This window comes from Macaca fascicularis, chromosome Y (assembly GCF_037993035.2).
Source record: "Macaca fascicularis isolate 582-1 chromosome Y, T2T-MFA8v1.1".
In the NCBI taxonomy this organism is placed as follows: Eukaryota; Metazoa; Chordata; class Mammalia; order Primates; family Cercopithecidae; genus Macaca; species Macaca fascicularis.
The window spans coordinates 3,401,260-3,427,061 of NC_132903.1; the positions used below are offsets into that span (position 1 = coordinate 3,401,260).

General features: G+C 45.5%; 1 protein-coding gene across 44 annotated transcripts in view; it reads left to right on the forward strand.

The window, feature by feature from the left end:
• TBL1Y (transducin beta like 1 Y-linked) overlaps positions 1–25,802 on the forward strand; it is a 227,247-nt gene that overhangs the window by 197,178 nt on the left and 4,267 nt on the right. For 23 of the 44 annotated variants that reach the window (XM_074030542.1, XM_074030556.1, XM_074030540.1 and 20 more), the window contains 6 exons: positions 4,362–4,483; positions 9,455–9,529; positions 9,856–9,983; positions 10,632–10,797; positions 13,515–13,616; positions 20,559–22,794. In XM_074030542.1, the coding sequence (XP_073886643.1) occupies positions 4,362–4,483; positions 9,455–9,529; positions 9,856–9,983; positions 10,632–10,797; positions 13,515–13,616; positions 20,559–20,708 (743 nt within the window). In that variant the 3' untranslated portion in view covers positions 20,709–22,794. Of the gene's footprint in view, positions 1–4,361; positions 4,484–9,454; positions 9,530–9,658; positions 9,984–10,631; positions 10,798–13,514; positions 13,617–14,869; positions 14,992–15,105; positions 15,386–20,558; positions 22,795–25,802 lie in introns of those variants that run through there. The other 21 variants (XM_074030568.1, XM_074030549.1, XM_074030550.1 and 18 more) reach the window with 6 other exon arrangements.

Consider the following 25,802-nt stretch of genomic DNA (forward strand, 5'->3'; position numbering starts at 1 on the left):
GAAGGATTTTCTACCTAGCTGGCCCAACAAGAGCACAAACTGCATGTTCTGAATTGCATAAGCTTCTTACCTGTAATCTGGTTGGCCACGAGGTAGATCCAGTTCCCATCAGTAGGTCAGATATGTCTAGGCATTTGTTGCTTGCTGTTTGGTGTCAGGCAGTTGGAAGAGACAGTTCAAGATGAAGAGAAAGCAGCTCACTCTTCCAGGAGAAACACAGCTGCAAAGAGCTGTGAGGAGTGCCTTCTGTGGCTGTGGCAGGCTCGTGTTTTCCCCATGTTTCCATTTATGTAATATTCCCATTATGATAAAATGATAGAGGCTGGGTGCAGTGGCTCATGCCTGTAATCTCAAGACTTTGCGAGGCTGAGGCAAGTGGATCATCTGAGGTTAGAGACCAGCCTGACCAACATGGTGAAACCCTGTCTGTATTAAAAATATAAAAAATTAGCCTACCTGGTGGTGGGCACTTGCAATCCCAACTTCTCAGGAGGCTAAAGCAGGAGAATTGCCTGAATCAAGGAAGAAAAGGTTCAAGAGCTGAGATTGTGCCACTGCACTTCAGTGTGGGCAACAAGAGCAAGACTCCATCTCAAAAAAAAAAAAAAAAAAAAAAAAAAAAGATAAAAACCAGGGACTGATCAGCAGTGCAGGAGTTTAGGAAGGGTGTGAGGAACAGTGGCCTGCTGATACAGTAGCCTGAGGGAGATGTTAGTGAGAACGGAACACTCTGGGTCTCAATTGCAGCCATACACTTCTACCCATGTGATAAAACAACACAGAGCACTCTATATGCAAATTGCATCAACGTCAACTTTCCAGTCTTGATACAATGCTACAGCTACACAAAAAGTAATTCTTACAGGAACCTGGGTGAAGGAGACAGAGGACCTGTCTGTGTTACCTTTGCAGCTTCCTGTAAATCTCGTAGTATTTCCAAAGGAAATACAGGAAGCTGCAAAGGGAGTAATTCCCAGCATAGCTCAGCCCTCTTACTGGCCATTCACCCATTTGGCTCCAAGCATCCTGGCTGCAGGAGCTGACTCAGAGTGGGACCAACTGCCTGAGGTCAAGGGACCCTCCTTTTAGATGGAAGAGCCATCAGGTGCTGGTCACCATCTCCTGGACTACTCACCACATTGTCACATTTCCAGCTATATTAATTGCATGCTTGAAGCAGAGGCTGGACCAGGAATTTGCCATTTAGCTCAGGCAATGTTGTAAACAAGAAGTAGGAAAATGGGTCAAGAACTGTCAATGAAACACGCTACTGGGGAAGCAATGAAAGAGACGATCTCGGCTGTGGAAAAGACTACTGTTGACACCTGCATCCTCCCACGCACACCTTCTGCCTAGGGATGGAGCTGGATGGGGAAGCGAATGGGGTCCCTGCACTAATGGACAATAAACTCATGGACCAGGGTTGTACCTCTTATTTAGTAAGAGACCAAGGAAGCACCGCGGCAGTCGATATTTAGCATATTCAGAGAAAGCTGGATTCTTCTCAGTTCAGTGTTGACTGCCTTTAAGAAATGCACACAGCTGGGCACAATGGCTCACTCCTGTAATCTCAGCATTTTAGGACATCAACATGGGGGAGTTGCTTGAGGCCAGTCATTTGAGACCAGCCTGCGCAACATAGCAAGACCCTGTCTCTGCCAAAAACCATTGTTTTTAAATGAGCCGGGCATGGTGGCTCACACTAATAGCCCAGTTACTCTGGAAGCTGAGGTGGGAGGACCAGTTGAACCCAAGAGTTCAAGGCTCTAGTGGGCTATGATTGTGCCACTGCATTACAGCCTGGATGACAGAGCAAGACCACATCTGCAAAGGAAAAATAAAAATAAAGAAAGACACGTAAGATGAGCTTCTATAGTATTGGTCAGTTGGTGAGGACATTGTGGGCAGAGTCTGGCAGAAGCTAACCCTCTATTTTCCCTCGAAGCAATGCTTCAGTGTTGGCTAATTCAGTGTTTGCAGCTACCTCGGGCAACATAACTTGGGAAATAACAGAATGGACCATAGTATTTAGGAAAACCAATGAGAGTTCTTGGCTGGGCAGACTTGTGGAGTTGCCATAACCCCACCTCCTCTCCTGGTACATCATGGTGCTCACTCAGTAGCTAAAAGTAATTTCCACTGGCTTGTGTGGGAAGCATAGGGAGAGAAGAGCTGTTCAGATATTGGTGGCTAGCCCTCAAAACCCAGAGCTCCCTGCTCCTTAACGCATTACCTTTTTAAATTAGCAGGAACCGTAGGAAGGGTTTCTTTCTCTGCATTTTACATGTAATTGAGCATGTACTTTTCACATCCCTAAGTAACTCCCTTTGATAATCAGGGTTCTATGCACACAGCTGGGTTCAGAGGTCCTCTACATACAAGAAGCCTCATGACAATCCTTAACAAGAGGGTGGGTTTCCTGATGAATTTCCTCAGAGCCTTCAGGGTAAGGGAGGAGTTTGTCTGAGAAGGCACCTCTTCCCCTGTGTCCTCCCATCTTGGCATCCCATGGCCTTTCCTCCTGCTCCTCAGTTCTCTGTCATGAGGTGGGAGTGAGTCTAGGGAGTGCTTCGCTGGCAAGGCCCCTGCAGTGGAGAGAGGCCAAGGACCTAAACACAGCATGCCTGCTGTCCCCCAGTAATGCCAGTGATCGCTGCTGCCAGTGGGCATCTGAGAGGAAGGGAAATAGCCACTCATACCCACAGCTCCTCACCCCCACCACTCTGCTAGAGGACAGGAGTGAGCAGTTGAAGTCACACTTCCCCAGACTCAAAGGATGAGAGTGCAGGGTTGTACCTGCCATGGGAACTTCCATACCTCCAGTTTATTCCATGTGTTGGGGGCACTTTGCTGATCTCCTGAGATGGCTCATCTTGCTCATTTTCCCCCTTGTCAGGGGCAACTTGCAACATCAGCATCTGCAGCTGATACTCCAGGAAGCCATTGACCTGCAGCTGCATGTCAGCAAAGGAGCAGAATGAGGAATGAGGCCCAGTTGCTAGGACTTAAGTGCCCTTGCTGTCACCTATACTTCCAGTGCCTCTCAGGGATGGTCCAGCCCTGAGGACAAAACCAGAGCCTGGCTTTTAACTAGGGCCCTGGGCATTTTGGTGCATTGGAAAGTTGACAGATTTCTAGCTGCCATCCTAGGAAAGAAACCAGAAGGGAGAGAACAAGACCCATAGCTGTAATTAAGTACAGGGGGAGTTCAGCTTTATGTTGTTCTGAACCACCTGAACCTGAGAAAGGCACAAAGTCAGGGAGGGTGTTGGTCACAGGCCATGAGGCATATGTCCTATTGCATCCCCAAAAGGGTTCTTATTTACTATAATTATCTCCCAGTCAGTAGGATGCATTAATGTGTTTCAGGAGGCTCTTTTTATTATTACATATATTGAGGTATCTTGAAAATATAGCATGAAATTCTTCCTCTCCTTTTTTCTCCTTTCTTTCTGAAGTAGAATCAAATTACCTCATTGTAGTGATCCTGCTGGAAGCAGCCAAGTGCAGAGTAGGCAGGGCAGCCCTCTCACCTGCCCTTCTTATATGTGCCATGGGAGCAGGAGATTCTGGCAGGCTATGGGGCACAGGAAGTGTCATGAAGCCTTTCTTCTAGGACATCTTATCATCCCTCCCAACATGGCAGGAGAGGGTCTTTAAGGTCTTGAAAGGAAGGAGATAGTGATCACACACAGGACTTTTTGTTTGTTTGTTTGTTTTTGAGACAGGATTCTCACTTTGTGACCAGGCTGGGGTGCAGTGGCCTGATATTGGCTTACTGCAACCTCCACCTCCTGAGTTCAAGCCATTCCCCTGCCTCAGTCTCCCGAGTAACTGAGACTGCAGGCATGTGCCACCACACCTGGCTAATTTTTGTATTTTTCAGTAGAAATTGGATTTCACTATGTTGGCCAGGATGGTCTTGACCTTGACCTCATGATCTGTCTGCCTTGGCTTCCTAAAATGCTGGAATTACAGGAGTGAGAGGCCAAGGCCAGAGGATTGCTTGAGTTCAACACTAGCTTGGACCATGTACGGAGACCCCATCTCTGCGGAAAATTTTAAAATTAGCTCAGTGTGGTGGCATACATCTGTAGTCCCAGCTACTGAGGAGGCTCAGGTGGGAGGATCCCTTGGGCCTTGGGACACTGAGGTGGGAGGACACTTTGAGCCCAGGAATTTGAGGCTGCTATGAGCTGTTGAGCCACTGCACTCCAGCCTGGGTGACAGAGCAGGCCCTGTCTCTAGAATAAATAAATAAGTAAACTAAAGAGGCTTCTTGACTGTGCTGTTCATTGTTGTAAATCCATGGAGCTGTGCACACAGTGAATAACTGCAGATGTCCTCCCTCCCTGCTGCAGCCCCTGCCCTTGATGTGGACTGGCAGAACAACACGACCTTCGCCTCCTGTAGCACAGACATGTGTATCCACGTGTGCAGGCTCGGCTGTGACCGCCCAGTCAAAACCTTCCAGGGACACACAGTAAGTGAGAGCTCATGTCACTGGTCTCAAGTTTGTGAGAATGTGATGTGGGAGCCGATTCTTGTATGCCTAGAATTAAAAGATACTGCAGCAGCAGACCAGCTCTTCTGCAGTCCTTGACTGCTTGAGCTATTCTGGCCAACTCAGGTGGATGGATTCACCCAGTTTGGGGTGAGCAGTGAGAACAATTGATGTGGAAATGACGTAGTTGGTGGATTTGGCATCAAAGCCTTTAAGGTAGCTATGAGAAAAACATATGGAACATAAAAGAAGGGATGCTCACAATAAATGAATAGATGGGACACGTCTGCAATGAATGGGGAAAAAATGCCATTAAAAAACAAATAGAGTCTGGGAACAGTGGCTCACACCTGTAATCCCAGTACTTTGGGAGGCTGAGACCAGATAATTGCATCAGGGTAGAAGTTCAAGTCCAGCCTGGGCAATATAGCAAAACCCTGTCTCTACAAAACAAATTTTAAAAATAAGCTAGGTGTGGTGGTGTGCATCTGTAGTCTCAGCCCAGGAGGTTGAGGCTGCAGTGACTATGATCACACCACTGCATTCCAGCCTAGGCAACAGATTGAGATCTGTTTAAATTAATTTAAAAAAAAAATTGACAACTGAGAAGTATAATGTCGCAATTGAAAATCTTAGTAGGTGGGTGTTTTGGGCTGTTCTTGTATTGCTATAAAGACATAACGGTGACTGGCTAATTTATAAAAGATTTAATTGACCTAAAGTTTTGCAGCTGTATAGAAAGCATCTGCTTCTGGGGAGGACTCAGGGAGCTTGCAACCATGACAAGAGGTGAAAGGTGAGCAGGTGTCTCACATGGCTAGAGCAGGAGCAAAACAGGGGTTGTGGAGTATTACACACATTTAAACCACCGTATCTCACAAGAACTCACTACCATGAAGACAGCACCAAGCCATGAGGGATCTGCCCTCTTGATCCAAACACCTCCCATCAGGGACCACCTCCAGCATTGGGGGTTACAATTCAACCTGAGATTTGGGTGTGGAAAAATATCCAACCTCATCAGTGAGTTTAATAGCAGATTGAAGATTGCAGAAGTAAGATTAGAGATCATAGAAATTTGCCAGTTTGAAGAACACATAAAAGACTGAAAAATGAATAGAGGCTTACTGGCCTATGGGACAATATCAGGCAGCCTAAAGGTATGTGCATAATGGCGAAAGAAGAAAGAATGAAACAGGAAAATCATTTGAGGCAATAATGGCTAATATTTTCTAAATTTGTTGGAAAACATCATCATTTAATTTGAGAAGTTCAGGAAATCTCAAGCAGAATAAATATAAACAGAACCACACCTACCCACCTAGGTATATGGTTATCAAACATCAAAATCAATGACAAAGAAAATCCTAAAAGCAAGCAGAGACTGAGAAAGGTTCTGTTGTATACCAGGGAACAACAATATGAAGAGCAGCCAACTTAATAAATTCCTTCGTGTCGGCTCTGAGGCTCTCTCTGGTCTTTCATCAAATCTCTCTCAAATTCTCTGATTTCTGTGATCTCTACCGTACTTCTGCAATTGGTGGTATACTGTTAAACACATTATTAGCCTTGACCTCCTGGGCTAAGTCAAAAAACACCCTGTGCCTCTGTCCTCCTAAAGACATGTGCAGCCAAGGACCCGTGCTAAGCCCTTCCTGGAACACTCCCCGACGTAGTCTCCACAGCAGTCCTCAGTCTGACACAGACTCTTCTCCACCCTCCAGGCCCATTTACGTGTCCTCTCCACACCCTTGGGAGGATTTATGGCACCTCCTGAACTCCCACTGCCCATGTGAATACCACAGCTCTGACACTGGCTGCTAGTCTGTGTGCCTGTCTCTCCCAGAAAATGTAGAGCACATCAACCGTGATCCCAGGAGGGCCCATGGTGTCTTGCCTTTCTCTCACCAGCACCCAGAATATCTTTCCCTGGTGGGAGCCAGGGGATCTCCTGTTAAAGCAGGAGAGGATGATCACATTTCTGGAGTTTTTCCATCATATCACTAACTTGACTGATGTAGATTCCATTTTTTCATTCCCCTAGTGCCCATCTCACCCCACCCCTGGTCCAAGGGTCCCCACCCCAAAGGAAGGCACTTTTAGAGCACAGGCAGCTATTATCGTGTTTACGTCTCCTGGCTACAAAATGCCCCTTTTTCTGATCTAAACTTATTTCCCCTCTAACCCTGGACTATCCTCAAATTTTTGATAGAGCTGCACACACTGTTTCTGGTTGCCAACTGTCCTGCTCCAGACCTTGCCACCAGCACTGGAGTTGGCCTTTTAAGTGACCTTTTAAGATGGCCTTCCTACTGTGGCTGATAGCCCTGAACAAAGCTCCAAGTCAGTGGGGTTGAGTGTAGACCAATGAGCCAGCTCTGGAGGCCACCCACACACTGGGACTTGGATTGGAGGCTGTAGCATCCATTCTCAGGAAAAAATTTGTTCCTTTGTATGGTTTTGGATGCAGACAGGCCAAGGTGAGGGGCTCCACATGCTGGGCCTGTGGGTTTTCCTTTCCACAGTTGCAGTTAGAGCCACCTTGCTAGCCTAGGACCCACATTCACACTCACACATACTTAAGTATGCTCATACTCTCTCAGTCCTCTCTTCAGTGGTCCCTCCACCATCCCTGGTCTCTCCCAGCAGTCTGCTCCTGGCACAAACATCCATGCTCACAGACACCCAAGCATGTTCTCATCTCCCTCTTCAGCAGGCCCCTTCTGCCCTCCCTGGGCTCTTCTAGCAGGCTGCTCCTGGGTCATATATCCCTGTTCACAGACACCTAAGCCTGCTCACACTCTCAACCTCCTCTCCAACCGGTCCACTCCACCCTTTCCAGATTCTCCCAGCAGCCTTCTGGAACACATATCCATGCTCATAGACACATAAGCATGCTCATAGCCCCGTCTCCAACAGGCCTTGTCTGCCCTCCTGGCCACCCCCGCAGCCTACTCCTGGAACACATATCCATTCTCATAGACACCTTTGCAGGCTCACACTCTGTCAGCCCCTCTCTAGCCAGCCCCCTCCACCGTCCCTGGGATTTCACAGCAGCCTGTTCCTTGGCCATCACACTTCTTCCCCTCCATTTCCTGGGCCACCCATACCACACAGAGCACACAGGTGGCTTGTCACTGTCCCATTCACACCCTTCAAAACTCCGTGTCCTTAGAAAGCAGCATGACCATACAGTTTATCATCCAAACTGGAGCCCTCAGGAGTTTGAAAATATTTAGAAAATTAATTTTCAGTGTGAAATCAGTTAATTGGTAGGCCAGGACAATAGGCATCAGATAGTGGGACTGTCTGGGGCATATGGGACTCTACTGTCACCCCGCAGAAAGGATCCTGCCCCATTTCTCCTGGGCAGGCTGTTTCCCAGCTGAGCCTTTGCTGCAAGTGGTTGTGTCTGTCTCAGTGTGTCCTTTTCTGCCTTGGTCCCTGGGTACTTTGAACTTTATCCTCCAGGGTTTCTCCTCAGGGTCCCCAGGTGTCCAGACCTGCAGGTTCCAGCGCTAACCCTGTGCTTTTAGATACCTGGCTGTTTGCAGTGGATCAGGAGCCCCTGGCCAGAATTTTGCCTGTGTTGTTTGTGTTCCTGCTGCTCAGCACTTGGCTCTCATTTCCCTTGCATGTGTGTATCTGTCTGTGTGTGCATTTTGGTCACCCATCTTCCATCTAAGTCAGTCATTACCCAGCTTGAACTCCATAACAGCTGAGGCTTCATTTCTTGTGTTTATCCCTCCCTCCACCTCCACTCACCTGCAGGAGAGGAATGCCTTGTAATGGGTGTAGATATGGGAAGGAACTGTTGGATTAAAGTACGTAGGAGACCTGGCATGGTGACACATGCCTATAATCCCAGCACTTTGGGAGGCTGAGACTAGAGGGCTGGTTGAGCCCAGGATTTCAAGATCAGCTTGGGCAACCCCGTCTCTATAAAAATACAAAAAAAAAAAAAAAAAAACAAAAAAAAAACAAGCTGGGTGTGCTGGTAACCTGCCTGTCATCCCAGCTACCTACCTTGGAGGCCAAGGTGGGAAGATCACTTAAGCCCAGGAATTCAAGACCAGCTTCAGCAACCCATCTCCATCAAGAGAGAAAAAAATAAAATAGCTGGGTGTGGTAGTGCCTGCCTTTAGTCCTAGCTACTTGGGAGGTTGAGGCAGGAGGATCACTTGAGTTCAGGAGGTCAAGGCTGCAGTGAGCTAGAATTGGGCCACTGAACTCAAGTCTGGACAACAGTGAGAGCTTGCCTCAAAAGTTTAAAAAAAAAAGTGCATACAAAAGTAATTTTCAAAGCCCAGGTTTTAAAATAACTGGTTTTATTTACTGCATTTTATGGTATGTGAATTCTTCACTTGCCTACCTTCCTTGCAGGGAAGGTTTTTTTCCTAATGAAATATGGATGAGGATGGCTGGTGATGTGTGGTATAGGGCTGTGGTTTTATATAAATGAAAAGGCAAAGTGAGAAAAAGAGGAAACTAGATGGCTAGTTGGGCTGTGTTTTTTTTTTTTTTTTTTTTTTTTGAGAGACGGAGTCTCGCTCTGTCGCCCAGGCTGGAGTGCAGTGGCCAGATCTCAGCTCACTGCAAGCTCTGCCTCCCGGGTTCACGCCATTCTCCTGCCTCAGCCTCCCGAGTAGCTGGGACTACAGGCGCCCGCCACCTCGCCCGGCTAGTTTTTTGTCTTTTTTGGTAGAGACGGGGTTTCACCGTGTTAGCCAGGCTGGTCTTGATCTCCTGACCTCGTGATCCGCCCGTCTCGGCCTCCCAAAGTGCTGGGATTACAGGCGTGAGCCACCACACCCGGCCTGTGCTCTTTGATGTCCCCTGAAGCCAAAGACCTTCTGCAGTGACGGTGACGCACTGCTGCCCCCTGCTGGAAGGCGACCTCATCTGCTCACAGGCCCTGATGTCTTTTTCATACTTTCTGCTCTCTTTCAGAATGAGGTCAACGCCATCAAATGGGATCCTTCTGGAATGTTGCTGGCTTCCTGCTCGGATGACATGACATTGAAGGTAGAGTCGGCATGGCAAGGGGTGGGCTGTTTAATCCCAGACAACCCTGGGCACTCAGCGCCAGTCTCACAGTCACTCTTCCGTGTGAAGTATTTATTACTGACTGGGTTGCCTTCCTCTGTCATCCAGTGAACTCCAGTTTCTCAATCAGCATCCTGCTGAGAATCCCAGCCTCCCTGCTGAGAACCCCTCCTTTCTCACCACTGCACACCCCATATCCCGCTGTGGGCCAGCAACCTCACGTGTGCACCCAAGAGGAATGATGCCACATCATTCCTGGGTGCAGGAACGGCTTTTGCTTGTGTTGTGGCTCCTGTGTCCTCTAGATCTGGAGTATGAAGCAGGATGCATGCGTTCACAATCTTCAGGCTCACAGGAAAGAGATCTACACCATCAAGTGGAGCCCCACTGGGCCCGCCACCAGCAACCCAAACTCCAGCATCATGTTAGCAAGGTAAGGGCAGGCACCACAACTGGCACAGCTCTGTCCTACACAGTGACAACGAGAAATTTTGCTAAAGTGTGTCTATGCACCTGTGTTGAAGCCCTTCAGAGGAAACGAAGTGGTAGCTCACTTTGAAGAGGCCAAAATCATCCTACCTTTGAGGTAGCAGGTTTTGGCCCAGGTGCTGTGGCTCACACCTGTAATCCCAGCACTTTCAGGCGCCGAGGTGGGCAGATCACAAGGTCAGGAGTTGTAGACTAGACTGGCCAACATGGCAAAATGCTGTCTCTATTTAAAAATACAAAAATTAGCTGGGCATGGTGGCGCATACCTGTAATACCAGCTACTCAGGAGGCTGAGGCATCTCTTGAACCCAGGAGATGGAGACTGCAGTGAGCTGAGACCACCCTACTGCACTCCAGCCTGGACAACAAGAGTGAAACTCCATCCCAAAAACCACAAAAATTCCTGTTTCTTGAAATATATATCTCGAAGCACTAGGAGGGTGTATATATATATGTGTGTGTGTATATACATATATACATGTGTGTATATGTGTGTGTGTGTGTGTGTGTATATATATATATGAAGAGAGATGGGGTCTCATTATGTTGCCCAGCCTGGTCTTCAACTTCTGGCTTTCTCCCACCCTCCTAGTGCTTCATTTGATTCTACAGTGCGACTATGGGATATGGAGCAAGGTGTCTGCACCCATACACTCAGGAAGCATCAGGAGCCTGTCTACAGTGTAGCTTTCAGCCCCGATGGGAAGTACTTGGCCAGTGGATCCTTTGACAAGTGTGTTCATATCTGGAATACTCAGGTAAGCTCCTGACCCATAGGAATCCTTTTAGTAAGGGATGCCTGAACAGCCACGATTCCGGTGTCTCTGGTTCAGAGCAGTGCCCTTGAGGGAGTTGAGCAAGCCCAGGCTTCCTGGGCAGACCCAAGTGGATGCTGTCCACCGTGCACCCCACATGGGTTGTGAACTCTTCCCCCACCAGACACCTCTGGCAGCTCCCCTCCCTGAGGAAGAGTGTCATGTCTGCTGTCCTCAGGGCTCTTGGCCATTTGATTCCAAACCCTCACCTTGGCACATGTTCTTCCTTGAAGGAGCCACTGTCTTCTGTTCACTTTTCTGAGTCCATGGCATGAAACCTTCCACCTGCCTCTTCCTCTTTTTAGCAGTTATCACCGAAATGCTGCTCTCTAGATATGGAGGTTGGAGGTTGGGAGTAGAGGACCAGCTAACGGGGACAAAGCCAACTCCAGATCCTCCACCCACACCAGCTGCTGCAGCTCTGCCATAGAGAAGATCAGGGAGTAGAAAGGAATGTGCATTTGCTATTGTCATGCCACTTACATTTTTCGAATGAAAGTAGTTTCTGTTTGAATAATGTAAGGTGTGTAGATATTGGGTTGTTCTTTTACCATGGACTGAAAGGACATAGGATTTGAGTAAAGGTGGCTGGCTGCTGTGGGTATCTTGGGCCACACCTGAGGGTAGGAGAATCCCACTAAAAAGAGTAGAAATGGATAGGAACTAGTACTGCACTGCATAAAGGATTGTATAGGACGGTTTGAAAAGGACTGTACAGCACTTCATTCTATTCTAAGGGAAGAGAGAAGTGACTATACTCTAGGAGCTGTTGAAAATAACCAAGGGGTCCCTTTAATTTTAAGAGGAATGACATGGCCTTCCCCCTCCCCCATTCACCTGCATTTTCATTCTGGGTGTTTTTGGCTTCGTTGACATTCAGGTGGATTTACATCCTCAAGGTTCATTCTCCCTGTGGACTCATGGGTGATGAGCCCTGTTCACTGGCAAGGGGTCCACTGAGATCACAGGCTTCCCAGGGACCTCATGTGAACCACATCCTCTCAGAGAAGGAAAGGAAATGGTGGACCCTGCATAGAGCCAACCTGATGCCAAGCCCAGCCCCACAGCCCTAGATAGCCCTCCGGGAAGCACACATCTCAGGACTAGTGTGCAAGAGTCTGTGTTCGTGAAATCCTTGCTAGAAATAGTAATGGGTGGATTCATAAAAATACATAAATCATCAAAAAAAATGACACCATCAGTTAGGAAGAGCTTATTGTCAAGAACTCATTGGATCGTTTCAGCCATTTCTTGTAAATCAAAGAAATGCTTAGCATTTTTCTTAAGAGAAATATTAAAACCCACTTTAATGTTCTGTAAGTATAAAAATACCTATCTATAATACTGTTGGCATGCACCTTTCTTAGTTCATATGACACTACCTTTAAAGAGACCAGTTGAGCAGAGGTTTTGAGACAGCTCTCCTGGTCTCGGTCTTCAGATTTATCCTGCTTGTCACCATTAGTGAATCATGAGTGATGGCTTATTTGACCTTTTCTTCTTTTCTATAAAAACTTTTAAAAATAATTTTTATACAGACCAGTCTCACCGTGCTACCCAGGCTGATCTAGAACTCCTGGGCTCAAGCAATTCTCCTGTCTCAGTCTCCCAAAGGGCTGGGGATTACAGGCATAAGCCACCACACCTGTTCTTATTTGACTCTTTCAAAGCCCTCTATTTCCCTCTCCTCTTAAATATGTCAAGTTAATGCTGTTTTAAACCAGAAACCAAAGGTCTGGAATGTTTTCCATTAACGTATGTTATACATTTTTCTTTCAAACATAAAAAATACTACATTTTAATTTCCAACATGTTAATACATTTAATGATGAATTACAGTCAATTCCCTTGCTAGTAGGTGAATTGTATTCATTCAGGTCAATTGTATTCATTCAGGCACCAAGACAGGATTAGATGGGCAAGATATTTATTGGGAGAAACAGCTGTGATGGAAACAGTCAAAGAGCTAGAGGAGAAGGGAGAACTCAGACCATAAAGTCAGTCTGACACCTGGGAAGGAGACTGGAAGGGTAGGAAGTCAGGGATGGCCTTATAGGTCTGTAGAAAGTCCATGAGCTGGCCAAGCATGGTGTCTCACACCTATAATCCCAGCACTTTGGGAGGCCGAGGTGGGCGGATGGATCACCTGAGGTCAGGAGTTTGAGACCAGTCTGACCAACATGGTGAAGCCCCGTCTATATTAAAAATACAAAATTAGCTGGGCATGGTCGCACATACCTGTAATCCCAGCTACTGGGGAGGCTGAGGCAGGAGAATCACTTGAACCCGGGAGGTTGAAGTTGCAGTTAGCTTCCGATGGCGCCATTGCACTCCAGCCTGGGCGACAGTTGAGTCCCAGATGCCTGTTGAGTTCTCCCACCTCCATCAGTCCTCAGCTGGGCACAGTCTCAGAATCCGTCCAAATATCTGAATATGGTGGTGGATTCTGTGGGCAGCAGTAATCAGTTTCACTCCCTGTGGTGGGAAGTCCAAGAGTCACATTTCTGCATCCCCCAGAGCACTTACTATAAACCCTTAAATTTCACCATGCTTGAAAATGTTCATGATCAAATATTAGGGGCAGGAGGAGTGCACATTCCACACCTGCATCTGTTATAGGAGCCCCTGTCAATGTAAGTAACAGTTACCTTGCCTTGCAGAGTGGAAGTCTTGTCCACAGCTACCAAGGCACCGGCGGTATCTTCGAGGTGTGCTGGAACGCCCAAGGAGACAAAGTGGGTGCCAGCGCATCTGACGGCTCTGTAAGCAACACCTCTTGTTTACCAGGGAGTGGGGTGCTGGGGAGGGGGATAAGAGAAATTGGGCAGCTGATGCCTAAGTGAGGGGTGTGTGTGGTGTTTATGTCCTGAAGGGTCTAGCCAGTGCTGAAGGAAGCTTTTGGGATGGATCCCATCTGGGAATGGCCTTCTCTTTGTCCCTTCTAGAATGTCATTCTAATTAACATTTTCTCAGTTAAATCGGTGTTTCTCAACAAGGATGATTCTGCACCTCTGAGGACATATAGACATTTGTGGAGGAATTTTAGGTTGTTACTGTAGTCATGTGTCACATAATCATGAGAGTGTGTTTTGAGAATTGTATCGTTAGGCACTTTTATCTGTCTGAACATCATAGAGTAAACTGACACAAACCTAAATGATAAGACCTATATACACCTAGGTTTTCGGTAAAGCCTATTGCTCCCAGGTTACATACCTGAACAGTAGGTGACTGTACTGAATTCTGTAGGCAAGCTGTAATACAATGGTAAGCATTTGTGCATCTAGACCTATCTAAACAGAAAACATTCAGCAGAAATATGATATAATAATCTTGTGGGACTACCATGGTCTGTGAGGTATGTTGTTGATGGAATGGTCATTATGTGGTACATGACTGTGCTTAGGTAGGGATGCCACTGGCATCCCGTGGGCAGAGCTCAGTGATGCTGCTAAAACTCCTGCCGTGCACAGGGCAGTCCCAGTTTTCATCCATGCTAAGCCTGAGAAGTCTGGGCTTCTGGTGGCTATCCTGCAGGTCTCCTGGGCACTCTTTTCCTCCCATGGCACATCTGGATTTTTTATTTGCCTCTGGACTTGAGATTGCCTTTACCTCTGAGGCGACAGCAGTGTGGCTGACCATCGAAGCATCAGTGTAGCCCCCAAATAGTGTCAGAGGTCATGTATTTTGGACTTCTGTTGCCATCTGCCCCACAGTTGCAGGTGTCCATTTTGGGACCCCTGCCAATGGTCTCTCCCACTGTGTTAATTCCTAGAGTTGTTCCTAACCTGGCCTTTCTGCTGTGTGCTGTTTGCTTGGATTTGGTTGGTCCGATGTCCATATGCCAGTCTGAGAGGTTCTCTGATCCTTCATGACAATGTTCCAATAAAACTTGACTTAGAAAAATTGGTAGAGACCTAGATTGCGCATGAGGGCCATAATTTGCTGACCTCTCACTCTAAAGACATCTTTGGGTTGTCTCTGAAGATGACAAGTACTATGTCTTTCCTTCTAGGTGTGTGTTCTGGATCTGCGAAAGTAAACACAAAATATAGAAAAAAAGAAAAGAATTCTAATGACCAGCCATGAATGTGTGGGGTTGCAGCTGTGTTCAAATACAATTTATCAGCTCCAAAACTGTATGAACTTGACTTGTATTAGAGTATACTGTGAAACCAACTTGTTCCAGGCCACAGGAGTGTATATTTTTTCATAATCTTTATCAAGATTTTTTTTTTTTTTTTTTGGCAGGGGAATGGAGTTTTACTGTTGTTGCCCATACTGGAGTGCAGTGCTGTGATCTCGGCTGACTGCATCTTCTGCCTCCAGGGTTCAAGCGATTCTCCTGTCTCAGCCACCCAAGTAGCTGGGATTTCAGGCATGCGGCCATGACACACAGCTAATTTTGTATTTTTACTAGAGAAAGGGTTTCATGATGTTGGTTAGGCTGGTCTCCAACTCCTGACCTCAGGTGGTCCACCCACCTTGGCCTCCCAAAGTGCTGGGATTACAGATGTGAGCCACCGCCCTTAGCCTCAAGAAGTTTTAAAAAGGCAAACAAAAACAGAAGCAAATGAACAGTCCTGTCAAAGGGGTAAAGAATGGTTGCCATCGAAGACATTTAGCCCAGGAAGCAGCAGGTCAGCAGCTCGAGGTGACGGAACAGGCTCTGTGATGGCCCGTCAGAAAGAAATCTTAAAAGCTGTGCCAAAAAGAAGCAAATGCTTCTGATCAAACAGGGAATTAAAAAAAAAACATCTTTGGGATGTTTTCTGATTTGTTTTCTTTAACAATGTGGACAGTGCCATTGCTCTTACAAAGGATGTGCAAAGACCAGTTTATATACCAATAAGATGCGCAAGTTTGTAATCCCAACACTTTGTTTTGCAGAATCTTCTTTGTTGGGTGGTTTTTCTATCTGTTGGAATTCTGTCATCTGAGGCCTTCTTATGTCTGAGATGGAAACTGTTTTGCATTTTCTGTCTTTTTCCTCTTTTGCTCCCTGCCCACCTTCTACCTTCCAATGAGGTCTGGTTTTTCAGTGCACCCTGAAGAGATGCAGCCACATGGACATGAAGACAAAATCTCTGAGGGACAGCTTTCTCCCTTCTACCCTCTCCCACCCTGCCCTCCCCTTGCTCTCTCATGCTCTCTCTCTCTTTCTCTCCCTTCCTCTCTCCCCCTTCCCTCCTTCCCTCTGTGCCTTTCTCATGGTTGCTTCAGATCTTAAGTCTCAAGGGCACATTGGTGCATAATAAGTGCTTTATGCACAAGGTGGGGCAGGGGGACTTTTTAACAGAAGAAAAAGAATGACTTAGAAAAGAGCCTGGAATATTTTTGGGAAAAAATATTTTTATGTTAAAATGATTTTAGAATCCTAAAATGACCAACAGATGGAGAGAGCTTTGTTTGATTTATGTTTTAAAAAGAACTGAAGAAGCCACAGGTGGGGCTTGAAGGAGTCCCTGGCTTTCTCCTCACCCTCAGAAAAGGTGGTTAGAGAACTCCAGTGGACAAGGGTTACCCCTAGGGGTCAGTAGTGAGATTGCTCTGCAGCCAGTGAGGGAGGTCCTAGCCATGCTGGTTGGAAGAAGAACCTTGCATCTTTCAATGTGTGCATACCCTGGAAGCTGGCAGGAAAGCAGTGAAGGACCACATGCCCTCTAGCTTCAAGGGAGCATTGGCAGAACAAAAAGGTACTGCAGAAGTTCTAAAAACTCACAGCTTGGCTGGATTTGGCCTGTTGGCTACGTCTTTGCCACAGCCATGTTAAGTGATGGTCATTTCTCCAAGAGCTGGCTTGGTGAGTCATTGCAGAGGCTCCTGCACGTCACTTGGTCTAACAATGCCAAAAATGCATGTGGAAGGAAGATTTTAGTCCTGGAGGGGAAATATTGACTTAGAATGTCACTAATAATTTCTGTTGTCTTTATAATTTCTTTCTCTCTTGAAGATTAGGACAAATATATATTTTTATATATATAAAATTTTACATATATATAATATATATATTTTAATGAATCTTCTATTTTTTTTAAGAAAATTAAACAAGGCTTTGTGTTTCTTGAAGTGCTTCATTTCATTGGATCAGGTGACATTCATCCTCATTGTCATAACCCAACACTGACTGACTTTTTTATTTAGCAAGGGGGAAAAGGTGTCAAATACAAGGGCCTCTTCTCCCATTTTTTTTCCTGTGGGCAGAAGAAGGGCTAAGGAAGTTGGCCTGGCCTGTGGGGGCTGCTGTTTCACTGGCAGTGTTGCAGTCTGCTTTGTGTGTTCCAGAAGTGAGACACAGGGTGTTGTTATTGTGAGGGTGACATTCATCTGCAGAGCCAAAAATCAGACATCAGGCAAGGGCCAGGGCTTCCTATGGAATTTGGAATGCACCACAACCCCTACAAAAGCCAGAGTCCATTGTTCATTCTATATCATTGATTGGCCTTTGCTTGGATATGTGAATTATTCAAGCCTGAGAAGACCAAAATGTCTCATTCCGAGATGAATATCTTATTTGGGCTCTGTTCCAAAACAGTTAGCAAAGCAGGCCATAGTGATGTAGTGGGTTCACCACACCCATCTTTGATGAAGCTAGTATCCCCAGATGAGGTGACGATTTCCCCTCCCAGGGACTCACTAAGTGTTAGGGTATGGTTTGTTAAGGACCAAATGACACCATCTTTACGCCTCCCAAATAAAGATACATCCATCTCTGCAGAGCATCAGCTGTCAGAGGTCAGCCTGTCATCAGGACATGACTTAAACCCTTGACAAACCGGAAACAACTGTGGGACAGTAATGGTGGGATGTGTTGTAAGCGATTCACTAGACAATCTTCACATGAAGGTCAGTAGCCAGGGTCTCTCCCAAGGGTTGGCTTTAGTCTGGATGAATTGTTAGGTAGAAGCCTGGTCTGGGAGGCCTAGAACCCCAGGCTGTATTACTGGCTTCTCTAGCTTAAGCCTGGAGAGGTCCTTCCTGTGGCTGCATGCAGGACCAAGCATGAGAATGCAGCTAGCACCATCTCCACCCCCACCCCGCCACATCTACCCCAGTTCTCAACAGAACACCACCATGGGTAGCTGTTTCCAGAGCCTCCAGCGTTTATACAACACTGCTCACCCTGTGTGCTGCTGGAATGTTAGTAGAGCCATCCCTGTAACCAAGGAATGGCCTGAGTGGAATGTTATTGTTCAATGTTGTTTACAGCTCTTAAAACACAGTGAGGAATGCCTAAGTCATACTGACCAAACTTGACCTTGAAGGCAGACATGACCTTATCGAAGGAGGACCAGAAGGGTAGAACATTACAGGGTGAAACTCTCTGACCCCCTCACGACACTGTAGAACATGACTTTTTTGTCTTCTTAAGAAATAGGTCATTGAGCCAAGTGAAGTGCACTTTGTCAAATGTAAGGGTCCGCTTGTTCCTTATTTTCTGTTTGTTAACCTTATTTTCCATCATTTAAAAAAAAAACAACTTGTATTTCTTGTCAAATGCAGAAAGGGTCCTTCTGGCAATCACTGAAGTTTTGCATTCTGGCTTGTGCAGTTTTTATTGTGTGTCAGATGTACAGCCGGACATGTTCTCTGTCCACACTTTGCAGATTCTGTTCAAATGACATCAACCCATTTCATTCTCCCCACCACCTCACCCTCATGCCCTTTGAAAAAAAAAACCATCACTTTGTGTGCTGTAGCTCATTTGTTTCAAGACAGAATCAACAGATCATATTTGGCATAATGAATACATTGCTCTATTTTGATATTGAAGAACTTGGTGGGTGTGCTTTCTTCCTGTCATTCTGGAGCTCTTGGGCCCAGGTTGACACCAGTGACTGAAGACCGAGTTCTGTATTTTCTCAAGAAGGAAATACCTTGCATGCCTCTATCCAGGATTGCTGTGTGAGATAGGGAGCAGGGGGCAGAATGCAGTGATGTGGTGTTCACAGCAGCCTCTGGCTGAAAGGTAGGCTTTTTAGTGTGTTTCCTTTTCATTATTTTATTTCAGACTGCCTACTGGGAAAAGTCAAAGCAAATGAAAGTTCTCTCATCAGCAGGTTGGTTGGTTGGGTTCCCAAATTAGCCATGAGTAATTTGAAGAACCTAAAGTTACAGGATGGGGCAATTTAGGGCATGGATGTCTGCACACTGCAGACTTAACATGTGGCAAACATTTACTGACATTTGCTCTGTACGTTATACTGTTAAATAATGTAATTAGTTAATGGATGTTGATTTCCATCTGCATTCTATGAAGGAGGCAGTAGATTCTGGAAGGCAAAGACATGGCTTACTCTTAGTCTAAGGTTTCACTGTGCAGGTGAGTCACAGTCATTTCCCTCTAATATTGCTTGTTCCACACTAGGGCAAAGCAAATGGCTAGGGGTGCAGAGGCTTTTATGGGTGATTCCCTCGAAGGATCTGAGAGCCCGAATATCTGAGACAGGCCTCAATCTCAGTTAATTCAGAAGGTTTATTTTGCCAAGGCTGAGGATGCACGCCCATGGCAGCCTCAGGAGGTCCTGATGACATTTGTCCAAGGTGGTCAGAGCACACTTTGGTTTTATACATCCTAGGGAGACAGGAGACATCAACCGATGTGTAAGATAAACAATGATTCAGTCCAGAAAAGGCGAGACAACCTGAAGCACAGGTAAAGCAGGGAAGGGGCTTCCAGGTCATAGGTAGCTTAGAAACAAATCGTTTGCTTAACACACACTCTTTCCAGTCTTTGTCTCTGGAGTGTCTCATCCAAGGCATGTTAAGCAAAGCAAGAACAGGTTATCGTTACCTTCTGGAGAACACAAAGGGAAAATCAGGGACAGAAATGGAGGATATTAATAGGAGCAACCTTCAGGTAGAATGTGAGGTGAATGTTCTGCAGAACAGTGCCTTTGTTAGGAAGAGTTATACACTCATATAAAAGATACTTATTTAGAGATACTCTGCAGGAAGTAAACAGATGGGAGTATGCACTCTTCTGTAATATCTGCACATGTTGATAATAATCTCACTTTGAAATGGGGTGAAATGAGTAGACTATAAAAAAGTTTTTTAGCCTAGGCAACATAGTGAGACCATATCTCTACAAAAAAATTAGTCAGGCATGGTGTCGAGTGCCTGTGATCTCAGCAGCTTGGGAGGCTGAGGCGAGAGGATCATTAAGCCCAGGAGGTTGAGGCTGCTTGCAATGACCCATGGCAAGAGCACCACTTTCCTTAATCCTACGTGACAGAGTGAGATCTTGCCAAACAAGGCAAAACACTTTTTTCTTATGGTTAGGCAGTAAACTAAAATCAAATACAATCCATCTGATGGAATAGTCATCTTTCCACCCAGTCTTCACTCCAAACTACACCTCCGTTGTCACCTCCTTCTCACAGGCCAACACACTTCTGGCTGTTCTCTCATACCTATTCAAGAACTTTCTTGCCATCATCGCCATTACTTTCTTTCCACTCCATCATTCCTGTAGCACCCCCAATGTACTCAAGCGCCTGCCATCTTCAAAACAGTGACTCGAGCACTTGCCATCTGCAAAACATTGATAACAAAACAAGCCAAATTCTCTGCAGGAACCAGCCTTATAGGGAAGTCACTTAGAACCAAGGCTGGCCATCATCTCTTCATGTGTTTGCCCAATTGTCCCATTTCCTATGTTGCCCTAATACACATCCCGATGATCATTTTTCTGTCCCCAGTACCTAGGCCTGGCCCAGTTCCTGTCAAGTCACCATGAGAAGGCATCCAGTCACCCTCTCACTTGGCTGTGCTCATCAGGACAAAGCCATATGCATGAGTATCAGCTGGTGATGCTTGGTGTCTCAACTGGGAGTCATCATCTTGGCTGAAGAGTCGGTTCTCAGTGTTCCTGTTTGACAGCATCAAAATCCAACTCTGGCTAATGTAAGCCCAAAGGAATAAATGGGCCTGATACTGGCAAGCTTTGAGAAATCGGAGAATGAGGCTCAGAGGCCACGCAGACAGGAACTGCGAAAAGTAGGCTGCAACACTTGGCTCATGAAGATGACAGATGTGGCAGTGGGTGTTGCCCACACCCTGAAGGCTGCACTGACTCTGGAGGAACACTCAACACTCCCTCCCAAAGTGGGCTTGCCTGCTGCCATGGCCTCTCCAGAAGTGCCTCTCTGCAACTCATTACCTTGAGCGTGAGCTGGTAACTTGAGAGAGATGCCTAATTGGCTCTACCAGGTCACATGCCTTGCTCTAGCTGCAAGGGAGGCTATAAAAATATCCTCTTTGCTTTTGAACTGGGGAGTGCGGCTGTGCCTTATCAGGTAGGAAGATATCCCCAAATAGAGGAAGGGCTTCTGATATTGGGAGCTCAGGGGAGTATAGACAGAATACCACTACTGAGATGAAGGATGCACATTTCCCTAGAAAATCTAAAACTTGTTCATGTTTCCTTGATACCTTTGATCAAGGTGTGTGAGGTCTAGCCGAGGCTAATCCTGAGGAGGGTGAAGGAAGAGTTATCCAGAGAGTTGGGGCAGGCCTGGGCACTACCTCATGGTGTGCTCAGAATCCATCAGCAACCCTGTGACTCCAGAAGTACACAGGCAGAACCTTCCTGAATTCAATATTCCTGATATAAAGGGAGGTGTCACATGGCAGAGCTGTTCACAGTATCCTGAGAAAATATTGTGTCTTGCTTTTCTGTATACATACTGGTGGTTTGTAATCCCAGTGCATACTGCAACATTTTTGTTAAATGTAAAACGATAATAATATACATACACACAAGGGAGCTTCAAAAAGTTCAAAAAATACATATTATGGAAAAGCAGTGGATTTCACAAGACTTTCTGCATCAAAATAAGCTCATCCTAACTTGTTACAACATGTTTGAATAGTATCTAGTTTGTAGCACTAAAAAGTGTGAGACATCAGTTTGATTAAAGCAGAGCAACATGTTGTTAAAATTGAAATAATGTCAAATTTTATGGTGAGGTCTGGGGGAAGGAATTGTGAAATCATTGATGTTTTACAAAAAGTTTATGAGCACTGTGTCCCAAAGAGATAAGCAGTTTACAAATGTGTAAGTTGTTTTAAGAAGAAATGAGATGATACTGAAGATGAAGCCCTCAGTGGCAGACCATGCACATAAATTTGTGAGAAACAAATCCTTGTTCATGCCCTAACTGATGAAGACCAGTGATTAACAGCAGAAACAACAGCCAGCACCACAGACATCTCAACTGGTTCAACTTACACAATCTGACCGAAACATTCAACTTAAGCAAACTTTACACTCAGGTTCCAAAACTGTTGTGCCCACATTAGCTGCAGACAAGAGTTAAGCTTTCAGTGGAAATTTTAAACGAGTGGGATGAAGATCCTGAGGCCCTTCTACAGAATTATTATAACAGGAGACCAAACACAGCTTTATCAATACAATCCTCAAGGCAAAGCACAATGAAAGCAATGGCTACCAAGTGAAAGCAGAAGCAGACTGCTCAGTAGGTCATGATAACAGGTGTTTTTTTGGTTTGTTTGTTTGTTTTTTTTTTATGCGTAAAGCATTATTGTTGCTGATTTTCTGGAGGGCCAAAGAATGATAGCATCTGCTTATTACGAAAATGGTTTTGAGAAAGTCAAAGCTTTATTAGAAAAAATGCCCAGGAAAAGTGTCACCAAAGGGTCCTTTTCCAGCACACCAATGTTCCTGCTCATTAACCTCATCAAACAACGGCAATTTTGCAAAAGTTTCCATGGGAAATCATTAGGCATCCACCTTACAGTCCTGATTTGGCTCCTTCTGACTTCTTTTGTTTCTTAATCTTTAAGGGGCATCCTTGTTGTATTTTTTTTTCCTCCAGTTGTTACTGTAAAAAAAGACTGCATTGATATGGTTAAGTGCCCAGGACCTTCAGTTCTTTAGGGTTGGATTAAATGGCTGCTGTCATTGTTTACAAAGTGTGTTGAACTTGATGAGCTTATGTTGAGAAACGAAGTTTCTATTCTTTATTTCCGTTTTTTTATTCCATTTTTTTCATGGACTTTTTGAAGTCCTCTCATATATCTTAACTGATGGAAAGTTGGGAACACAGGCAATTTTCTGGGCATTAATCAGGTTCCAAGTATTCCTTAGACTATGTTGTTATTCAGGACAGCTTTGGGACCAAAAGGCTAAATTTGTGATGAAAGATGCTCCCAGCTGAGCATGGTGGCTCACATGTGTAATCCCAGCACTTTGGGAGGTTAAGGTGGGCAGATCTCCTGAGATCAGGAGTTTGAGATCAGCCTGACCAACATGGCAAAACCTCTTCTGTACTAAAAATATGAAAAGTAGCCAGGCATGGTGGTGCACGACTGTAGTCCCAGCTACTTGGGAGGTTGAGGCAGGTGAACAGCTTGAAACTGGGAGGCAGAAGTTGCAGTGAGCCGAGATCTCACCACTGCACTCCAGCCTTGTCTCAAAAACAAACAAACAAAAACCAAAAAAAAAAAAAAAAAAACACGTCACACTCCCTTCTTTGCCGTCTACTGGGTGTTAGCAGGCCAGGCTGTGCCGTTGCTCCACTGGCACCCTGGTTCCCCGTTTATCCTGCTGCTTCTCTACCTTGCTGCTCTTTGGTGATGTCAGTAAGGTTAGTGGAGGGCATTTGCTCTAGAAAACACGTTTACTGCACCTTTTCTATGTTTAGATATACAAATACCATTGTTACAGTTGCTGACAGTATTCAGTATAGTCACGTTTCATTCATTACAGTCTGGTTTGCAGCCTAGGAGCAATAGGCTCTACCATCTAGCCTAGTTGTGCTGTAGACTGTGCCATCTAGGTTTGTGTAAGTACGCCGTATGGTATTTACACAACATTATATATCACAGAACGACACACTTCTCAAAACTCATGCTTTTCATTAAGCTATGCATATATTTTCTTTGGATAGAAGTGTTGTTAAGACAGCATCCAAGTGAGGCCAAGAGCTCAGTCACAATTACCTTATTTTATTTATTTTCCCAAGGACATAGATCTTGCACTTAGCTTTATAGCCAGCCTCAGAAAACTTCCTAGTGACAATAGGCTAGAGAAGCAGCAGAGTGGTCCGGAGGGGGCTCTTCCATTGCCACATGCATGTGCATGAATCATTTCTCTTACCCTAAAAAACCTCTAACTAGTGATGAGGGCAAGGTCAAGGGCCTGCTGCACTTTGGCAGTGCAGTGATGAAAAAGTGAGAACAAAGTTCCAAAGGATGACAATAGAAGAGTCAGGAATATGGGAGCTGGGCCCTTGGCACATCCACTTTACAGGTCTCTATGGGTTTGGCACGCAGGGTCACCCTTTTTTTTTTTTTTTTTTTTTTTGAGACAGAGTCTTGCTCTGTCGCCCAAGCTGGAGTGCAGTGGCCGGATCTCAGCTCACTGCAAGCTCCGCTGCCCGAGTTTACGCCATTCTCCTGCCTCAGCCTCCCAAGTAGCTGGGACTACAGGCGCCACCACCTCGCCCGGCTAGTTTTTTTTTTTTTTTAGTAGAGACGGGGTTTCACCGTGTTAGCCAGGATTGTCTTGATCTCCTGACCTCGTGATCCGCCCGTCTCGGCCTCCCAAAGTGCTGGGATTACCGGCTTGAGCCACCACACCTGGCCGGGTCACCCTTATTTTTATTGCAGGATTCGCTTGCAGTATGGATTTCAAATGTGCTGGCATCAGAACCTGAAGGAGAAAAGACAAAAATTGTGTGTCCATGTCCTTGCCGGTTGGTCCTCAGCTTTAGAAAATGTGCTCAACACTCACTGCGCTGACTTTCATATGCCAACTTTGGTCAAAATCCCACCATTTCATTTCATCTATGAAAAAAAAAAAACACACAAAAACCTACACCATCTTTCCATCTACATTTTATTACATCATTATGATGGACGAAACAAGTCCTACAGAATTGTCTAGGCCAGTTAATGGCTGGTCGTGGCACAGATGTGCAGGCAACAAAACTGTTGGTTTAGGAAAGTTTCAGAGACCCAGGACATGTGCTCTCTAATTTAGAAGCAGACAGCACTCTTGTGACAGCTGGTGCAGCTTCTACTAGGGATGGCAACTCAGGCAACATGGACCCTATGGTTGGCTGGCTACCTACACTGAACTCCAGGAAGCGCTGGAAGGGAGAGAGACCACACGTGAAAAACTACACTTCCCAATTGTGTTTTCAGGGGCAATGTCACATGTTTATAGCAAGCAGCTCCTCCCCATCAGCATCTAAGTCTACTTATGGAAAACTCTGTCTCAAGGCCCAATATAAATACACATCCAGCCCAAATTAAATACGCACTACTACATTCCTGGTAACCCTTTGTCAAATTAAGCTTATTCTGATCATGACCCTACATAAGATGATAAAGTGACAAATAATATTTTTATAAATACAAGAATGTATTTGTCCAAATGTGCTCAGTATTTCCTTCATGAGACATTTTTATCAAGTGTAGATTTCAGGATGGTTTTGCTCCCGCATGCAGTATTTTCTTGAAAATAATTAAGAATCATGTAACTGGTCACATTTTTCTCTTTACCCCCCAGCTAGGAAGCTCAAAGCCAAACTACCAATCCATTTTCAGTAGTTATCTGGGGCTAATTCTAGCTGGCTTTCTATTTCGTTATCATTTTCCTTCAGTCTTGTTTTGGTTATTAATCAATTCCCCCATGTTGTTCTTCCAGAATATGACATGGTTTAAAAAGGACACAGAACAAAGGGGAAAAAAATGTGAGCATCAGTCAGCAGTGTGAGAGTTAATGGGAATCCCATCAAAAGAATAATCTTGGGCATTGGTCATTATTCCAGCAATACATCATCTTTCTTTGAGACCCTTTGAAACCACTGTCAGAATTATTCTTCCAATCCCCAAATATACTAGAATACTTGCTCCATCCCAGGTTGCAAGCTGTGTGTGGGGAATACAGAGGTGGAAGACATCATGAAGGGTGG